At 42.4% G+C, this 8,295-nt stretch overlaps 1 protein-coding gene across 1 annotated transcript; it reads left to right on the forward strand.

Moving 5' to 3' along the window:
• Positions 1–4,584: 4,584 nt before the first annotated feature.
• On the forward strand, positions 4,585–7,857 carry LOC115685007 (heavy metal-associated isoprenylated plant protein 33). Its single transcript, XM_030609983.2, has 3 exons — positions 4,585–5,338; positions 5,643–5,718; positions 5,964–7,857. Exons 1-3 carry the CDS (start codon positions 5,309–5,311, stop codon positions 7,460–7,462), a joined length of 1,605 nt encoding a protein of 534 aa, XP_030465843.1. The 5' UTR covers positions 4,585–5,308; the 3' UTR covers positions 7,463–7,857.
• Positions 7,858–8,295: the final 438 nt, after the last annotated feature.

Raw genomic sequence — 8,295 nt, forward strand, 5'->3', positions numbered from 1 at the left:
TTAGGTTCAGTCCAAATTTGCTCCGAACCTTTTTTGGTCTAAAACAAAGCTTCATTATTTTGTTGATGTGAATTTGTTATCGACGTGCAGGTGCCACGTCAAGTTGGGCTTGGATCACGAGGGTATATTTTTTAAAATAAATTGAATTTTGGTGATTTTTTTTACACAAAACAAAATTCGGGGCAGATTTGGGACTAGACTTAAAGTTTGGAGTTTTTTCTGAGACAAAAAAAAGTTCGGGGCAGATTTAGGACTTGACCTAAAGTTTGAGGTTATTTCTACGATAAAAAAAAGTTCGGAACAGATTTGGGACTTGACCTAAAGTTGGGGTTTTTTGTTAGGGAATTAGGCCGATATATGCATATCTCCAAGCTGAATTTACCGATATTCATAGTTGCCGATCTCTGCTTTCATTTTGTTTAAAATGGGTACATGAGAAATTGCAGAACGCTGTTTACAAATTTCCTAGTCCTTGTTAAATGCTATTTTGCTGGGACTTTGTGCATGATTTTTTAATGCTATTTTGCATCTATGATCTGATATTCTTTACCGCCTGTGCAAGTCACTCTCTTTTGAAGCTGCATGACTTGACCTACAGACTTCAAAAGATGGCAGTCTCTCCCAGCTCTTTTTTCCCAGAGAAGCAATGTGATGTGCTAAGAAGAAAGATCCCTGCCAATGACTCGACTAATTGAAAACGCCTAGCAGCAAAAAGAAAAAGAACAAAAAAACAGAAAACCAAGAAAGAGCAACCAGAAAAATGTCAAAAGTTGCAGCTACCTCATTTAAAATAAAGGTCAGGATACAGAAGTTTAAGTTAATCTAGACAAAAAGTTTTAAGGCCATTGATTCTGGTTGGTTGTCTGTTGTTTTCTCCTTGATCTTGAAACAGTGGTTAATTAGCAACATGAACCCTAAAGTGGGCCAAGTCACAAGATACTTCTGGAGATTTTTTTCCCTCACAAGCAGTTTGCGTTATGCAGACTCTTGTTGGTTGAGCTGTGCATATATGCATGTATGTGTGTGTGCGTGCCTGAGAATTTAATGCCTCAGGGGGTTGAAGGAAGTGACGGCAGGACTATGTGGGCATGTAAGTTAGAAGTCCCATTCATATTCCCTCTCTGTCATCAGTCACTGTCTCAACTCCATGTGGTGCTCATGTGGAAACCCTGACCTGAACCCAACAAGGTGGTGGTGATTGGCAAAGTTCTTCGAGCTCACACAGCAAGGGGGCGATTCCCCGTTTTCCTTTTAAGAAGCACGAGACAAAAGAGCGCATGTTCAAATCAATATCCCAGTTCATGGTAAACTCCTCCACCAACCGAAAATATGTACTTGTTGCCTAACAATGAGGGAAACCCAAAATGTGTGAAGACCCTTTTTCTTGTTGTTCTAGTGTTAGCTGCCAAAGATCCAACCACAAGTCCCATGCTGGTTCGATCCGTCCTTCTGGTGTTTTGGGGTCCGTCACCTACTGCTTACCCCATCCCCTAAACATGGAAAATTCCCGCCCGCCCATTTAATGAGCCTAGTTTTATGTATGTTACAAGAACCAGCTCGACGTGATAAGACATAATTAATATTGAGACAAGCATACACGATCCTTAAGTCGATCTTTTCTACGGTTCAGTATCAGGGTACTTCTATTACGTGGACTTCTATCGACCAAAATTGTAAGCCGAGGAGATTTTCTCGATTTTAATGGATCCCAAAGGTTTTTGATGGCTGTGACCACATGTGGGATCTCTTTTTCGTTCTTCACTTTGAGTTTTTACTTGTTTTTTTCTTTTGTCCTGGGGACAAAATTTATTGTTGAGTTTAGGTAGACATCAATCTACGGCAAAGATGGCTCTCTATGCACAATAATGTTAGCGGCTACTCATGTACAAAACTGAAAATTCTCACAAGCACATTATCTCACCCTACTTCTGTGCTTCCTTCCCTTGGCGTCCACCGTCCGCTTTTTCATCAAGGGGGTTTAGGCTTTTTTAAGGACAGCAATAATTTGGTCAAGCGAAAAGCGAAAGAGTATATAAACCAAGAGAAAATAGATAAAGCCCTTCTTGAAGACCCCCCCTCCTTTTGCCTAACCGTGGTTAAAGTGATGGGAGAAAAGAGCACAGCTACAGGGCACCATTATAGCGGTGAGGTTTTGTCTTAATCAGCAGTTGCTTAACCTAATATAACACGACCTACAGCTACCCAGAAATGCTTTTGAAGCTCACCAGAAAAAAGTTCAGCAACCGTCTATAGCTACGAACTTTCTTGGCACATGACCTTAGGTAGAAAGCAGTCCATAGCAAGACATTGAGGATCATCACCCCTTGTTTAATCACAGCCTCAAACCGGATTTGTTTGAAAAAAAAATTCTATCAAGATCGCTACGTACCCGATTGGTCGAGAGACTTTCTTGACCATAAGACTTATGTTAAGCACCGTTTTCATTTTCATCTCCCGCGAGATTTTAGCTCCTTTTCCTTTCTGTTTTCGTGCAATAAATGTCAATGTGCTGTATGCTCATTAATGTTGTTGGCATGGGTCAACACTCGGGCAAAACTGCTGCTTCAAGGAAGAAGTACACAGAAATACAAAATCATTCATCGAGCCAAGATTGCTTAGTCATCACTCATCGTAGCATGCCCAAAATACAATCTTCAACTTTGGATTTGAAGTTATCTGTTCATAATTGTGATAAGGATGAGTATGAAACTAACCTTTACTCAGATGAATTGACCGTGACATAATAATTATCCATGAAATTTCACTATTCAATATTAAACAGTATTTTAAAAAAAAAGTAAAATGATATATCTACCTTGCACCTACATCAAACTTACCATTTCGATCTGTCACATTGAGATGCATGAGTACATGAAGATTAGGTTCTTTTTAGGAGAATCATCAGGTTTGAGAGTCTTACTCTATAGAATGCCTCATCATTCGGCTGGGCTAGTCACTGAAAATTTACTAAATTTCAATTATTGCTCGTGTTAATCTGTTGGCACGATTTATGGAAACCATAATTTTCATTGAATAGTATATAAAATACGCACTTTATATTCTTTAGGTAAATCGTATTTCAATAACATCGTTCGCCGTTCTTTATTCCCAGAAAAAACAAAGGAGGGTATTATGTTTAAAAGGCTGGCGACGTTTGTAACCCGTAGATTGGATAATTCTAGAGTAATCATCTAGCGGAAAAAATCGAATATACTTAGTTTTCAAATTGAGATGATGTATTTGATATTGTTGATCCTATAGCAACTAGTAGGACAGTAGCTCATTTCATTGTAGGGCTGCGGGGCTACTATATCCAAAAAATAATAATATTGAGGAAGTATATTCCTGTTAAAAAGTATACAAAGCGCCAGAGAATTTACTGTCCAAGACAGTCTAATTCATCCCTTTGCAATCAATGTAAACAGCAGAGTGCTCAGTTTAAACGACATACATTGTATGCGAGAAGACTGTTGAAGAATAGCACATTTGATGCGATTGCAATTTGTTCATTGCAGGGACAATTAATTTTTATTTTTTAATTCTTCCCTTGATGGGAAAGTTAATGAAGTAGGAGAAAGATGCCAAAAAAAAAAAACAGACATCAACTCAAGCCTGCTAGAGGAAGGAACCTACAGGTGAACATTACAGGCATTGACCAGAAATTTTCTGGTGCATTGTTCTGTACCTAGAGAAAATGGGAATGAGCAATAGCAAGTGTATATCTAAACCTTAGATCGCATTATTTATTCCATAATTGTGTTCCCTAATCTCAACAATGATCAGTTCTTTTTCTCATTGAGGCTAAGCAAGAAATTCTCATTGTGAAAGAGCAAACCGTAAGTCATAAAAATTTGTCGAGCACCGAGAAGGAGAACCCTTTTGCTTTACTAATTACGATTGAGCGCGATTATAAACTAGAACCCGAGGGGTGAGGCGGGCTTATACACGCATCTGAGACTATAAGTCTGAATGATAAGAAAATTAATTTAATTAACTGTACCAGCACAGCATTATGAGATGTGTCTGGCCAAAAAGAATTAAGAGATGTGGGTTAACAACTTTATCTATGTTAAGAGATTGACCAAAATGCAGCATAAGGCTTATGAAATCTTTCTTTTTCTTAAATTTGGACCCTGGTCAAAAGATATTGTCTTAAGATGTAAAAACAAAGATTGGCTGAACGAGGAATGAGAGATGGGTCAATGAGATTCACTTTACTCAACTCAAATCCAGGATTCAGAACAGAAGAGGGGATAAGAGTTTATTTAATATTTAGTTTGCTTTCTCAAGGGGAGGATAAATTGGTCATTCAGGGGGAAACAACCCACTGTAAGAAGGGACAAAGAACAGTGAATATTCAAATAATTATTCAATATGGTCCCATTTTCAGGTCCATTATTTAGTGCTCACCCAATTTGGGGAGAAGAAATTCTGAAGGTGTCTGACAGAGTTCATTGACATATGCTGATAATAATTACTGCGAAAGTTTTATTTTTTAAAATGGAATAACAAATAGAAATGACAAAAACAAGGAAAAAAGAAAAGGGAAGCAGAGAAATACAGGGGGGTCTCTCTGAGTTCTGAAACAAACTCTCACCATGGCTTATTTATGAACCCTGCAGAGCCTCCATGGTGAAGCTAAGCCCAAGACACACCAGTCACGCACACTGACTTCCAAGCCAAGCTAATTAGCCAGATTGGCCATGGTTAAGAGGTTTACGCACATATCTGCTCGGGGAAGGAGGCCATAAAGAAATCCCCATAAATAAAGAGGCTCAAAAGAAAAGGATAGTGTGTCGAGAGAAGCCTTGAGGAGCAACACCCTCCTCCCTCTCTCTCTCTCTCTCTCTCTCTCTCTCTCTCTGTGTGCCAGTCTAGCAATCTTTTTAGCCCGCCCTCCTCTCTCTCTCTCTCACGCCCCTGAAATAGAGGAGGCAGAGAAATCAGAGGAGTTTAATGTGCACCCACATCTCCTGAAACCTCTCTCTCTCTCTCTCTCTCGAAAAACTGAAACTTTCTTGCTGCATTTCAATACTCTGCTCAGAGACAAACCCTTTGGACCATTTGGGTTTTCCTCTTCATTTCCTTCTGGGGATTACTCTGAAACGAAAGCCTATCTCAAAAGAAAGAACAGAGGAACGCCCTTTGTGGAGCTCTTCCAATTAAAACACCTACACCTCTCTCTCTCTCTCTCTCCCTCTCTTTCGGCTGCTTCTGTTTGTCAGATCTGTTTTAGGACCCCCTCTCCCTCCTTTTCTTATCTTTTCAATAACTGTGTCCCGGTTTGTGCCATTTAAGTGGAACTCAAATGAGTAAAGAAGAGTTCTTGAAGATCCAGGTACGCATTTCGTCCCTCCTAACTCAGCTCATTGGTAGTTTTCCCTCTTTACTTTGCCTTGTTTTAAGCTCAAGAGTCATAGATGATAGTTATTGGGACTTCACGTGTTACACAGTTTGTGTGTGCGCTCTGTTTTGCCCTGTGAACTAATCTCTCTTTCCATGCTTGGTAACCACTTTTCGGAATGAAACGAAGCATAGGAAGCTTCGTTTCATTCTTTTTTCCTTCTAGTATTCTTTTGTTGGAGTGAGAGGAATAGTTCTTTACACCTGTTTTTGTTCTTTGGGTTTGCTTGTGCATGCAGACTTGTGTTCTAAAAGTGAACATACACTGTGATGGCTGTAAGCAGAAAGTGAAGAAAATCTTGCAGAAAATTGATGGTATTACGCCTTTTTCAGTTCCAGTCCTCTTTATTTTATCTTATTATTTTCTTCAAGCCTCTCTCTCTCTCTCTCTCTCTCTCTCTCTCTGGATTTTAGTTAGATTTATCTCGAACCTCCACTAAAAAATTCTTCCCGTGAAACTATAGCAATTCTCAGTTCAAGTATACTCATCGCCTTCAATTAAAGAAATTTCTTGGTTAATTTTTCCTTTTGTTTCTTTTCTTTTCGGTTGGTGTGTTCAGGGGTTTTCACCATCAAAATAGATGCAGAACAGGGCAAAGTGACCGTTTCAGGGAACGTGGACCCAGCTCTACTCATCAAGAAGCTCAATAAATCAGGCAAACATGCAGAGCTTTGGGGTGCTCAGAAGTCCAACAACAACAACCTCAACAACCAGTTCAAAAACATGCAAATTGACAATGGCAAAGGTGGCAACAAGGGCCAAAAGGGGGGCGGGGGCGGAGGCGGGGGCGGCGGCGGCGGCGGAGGCGGTGGAAACAACCAGCCTAAGGGTGGTCAGAACCTCCAGAACCAGCAGCTTCCACAGCTCCAGCAGCTTCAGCAGCTCCAGCAGCTCCAGCAGATGAAAGGGTTCCAAGATCTCAAGCTGCCCCAATTCAAGGACCTGAAGATGCCCTTCAAGGACCCGGGTCCGAACCCAAACCAGAAAGGAGGGAAATTCATCCTGCCTGAGGATGAGGAATTCAGTGACGATGAGTTTGATGATTATGATGAGTTTGATGATGAGTTTATGGATGATGAGGAGTTTGATGATGACTTGGATGATGCCCACCACCAAGCACTCAACAAGATGAAGCCAGTGATGGGCAATGGCCAGATGCCCAACATGATGATGCTAAATGAGATGATGAATGGGAATCATGCCCAGCAGCTCTTGAATGCTCAAAAGGGTGGGGGAAATGTCGGAGGTAGTGCTGGTAATAATGGCAAGAAAGGTGGCGGTGGCGGTGGTGGTGTGCCTATTCAAGTGGGTGGTGGTAACAATGATGGCAAAAATGGGAATGGTGGGAAAAAAGGTGGAGGAGGAAATAATCAAAACCAAGGTGGTGGTGGAGGTAAAAATGGTGGCAAGAACGGGGGTGATGCCAAAAATGGTAACCATGGCGGTAACCCTAACAACAAGAATGGCGGTGGCGGTGGCGGTGGCGGTGGCGGTGGCGGTGGCGGTCCCAGTGGCAACATCAATGGGAACGGTGGCAAAAAGGGTGGCGGAATGGAAAACGGGTTCCTCCACATGGGTGGTGGTGCTAATGGTAGTGGTGGGCAGATGGGTGGAATGAAGATTCCAATGGGTCATCAAATGGGCAGCATGCCAACAGGGCAAATGAGCAATTTCCCGGCTGTCCCAGGCCTCCCAGCCGGCTCACTGGGTGGCGGCGGCGGAGGAGTGGGTGGAGTGGATGGCTACTTCCACAGTGCCAGGCCGGAGGCCATGCCCGGAAATCCTTACCAGCAGCAGCAGCAACAGCAGCAACAGCAGCAACAGCAGCAGTACCTAGCTCAAGTGATGAATCAGCAGAGGGCTATGGGCAATGAGAGGTTCCAGCCCATGATGTACGCCCGGCCACCGCCAGCTATCAACTACATGCCGCCATACCCGAACCAGTACCCGAACCCATATGCCAGCTCGTACCCATACCCATACCCCCCGCCGCCCCCCCACGCGGAGGGGTACAGCTACTTCAGCGATGAGAACACATCAAGTTGCAATGTGATGTGAGAAACTTTGCTTCTAGATAGAGTTGCTGCTGCTGAAGGGGGTTTTTGGTCTTTTAGCAAGAGTTTGTGGTGGTTATGGTGGTTGTGATGGTGGTGGTGGTGGTGGTGGTCTCAGCCACTGGTGAAGAACTGGAAATCTCATGTTATATCATACTTGCCAATGGGGTTTTTATCTTTTCCTTTTAAAATTTTAGTGCCCTCTTTTTTCCCCTCCCTCATATCCTTAAGCAAAGATGTAGGGTTATCAAATTTCTGTAATAGGGAAGTAACTATAGATAAAAGGTAATGTAAGTTTCGTTAGGGGAGGTACTCTGAGATATGTATGGTGGGTGGGGTTAGTGGGCCTTTCTTCTTCCTCTCTTTGCTTTTAATCTATGAGATGTTTATATGTGTTTATATGCTGGAGACATAATAAAATATGAAGGAAAAAGAGAATGGGGGTGACCAAAACAGTGCCCTTTTCCTCTCCTCAAGATCTCAAATGCCCTTATAAACAATCACATCAACCTTGCTCAAACTCATCTGGAAACCAAATGGAATTGTCCCTGCACTTCCACTTTGCACCTAACCATACCACCACTTCTAACTCCCGAAAAACCCAAAAGAAAGAACCGGGCAGGAGAAGGAGGGGAGACTGCAGATGGGAGGGGTTTTGGTTTTTAGATCATATGGAGGTTTGAGTGCTGGTGGGGCTCACACTCATCAGTCGCAGCAAAAAGAGGCGGGGCCCAGGCCAAGGCCATTCAATAGCCGTGAATATTATTAATGCGGGAGGGAGGGACTTAGGGTGTGGGGTTGGGGACCCGCTCCTCCTCTGTGGTTTTTTGCAAAGAT

This window comes from Syzygium oleosum, unplaced genomic scaffold (assembly GCF_021117445.2).
Source record: "Syzygium oleosum isolate NSW1041296 unplaced genomic scaffold, Sole_v2.1 Sole_v2.01, whole genome shotgun sequence".
Classification (NCBI taxonomy): Eukaryota; Viridiplantae; Streptophyta; class Magnoliopsida; order Myrtales; family Myrtaceae; genus Syzygium; species Syzygium oleosum.

Bases quoted from the DNA above. Each gene is read 5' to 3' on its own strand.
- LOC115685007 (XM_030609983.2), top strand. From the start codon at position 5,309: ATGAGTAAAGAAGAGTTCTTGAAGATCCAG. The intron at 5,339-5,642 runs GTACGCATTTCG...TTGTGCATGCAG, and splicing joins AAGAGTTCTTGAAGATCCAG to ACTTGTGTTCTAAAAGTGAA. The intron at 5,719-5,963 runs GTATTACGCCTT...TGGTGTGTTCAG, and splicing joins AATCTTGCAGAAAATTGATG to GGGTTTTCACCATCAAAATA.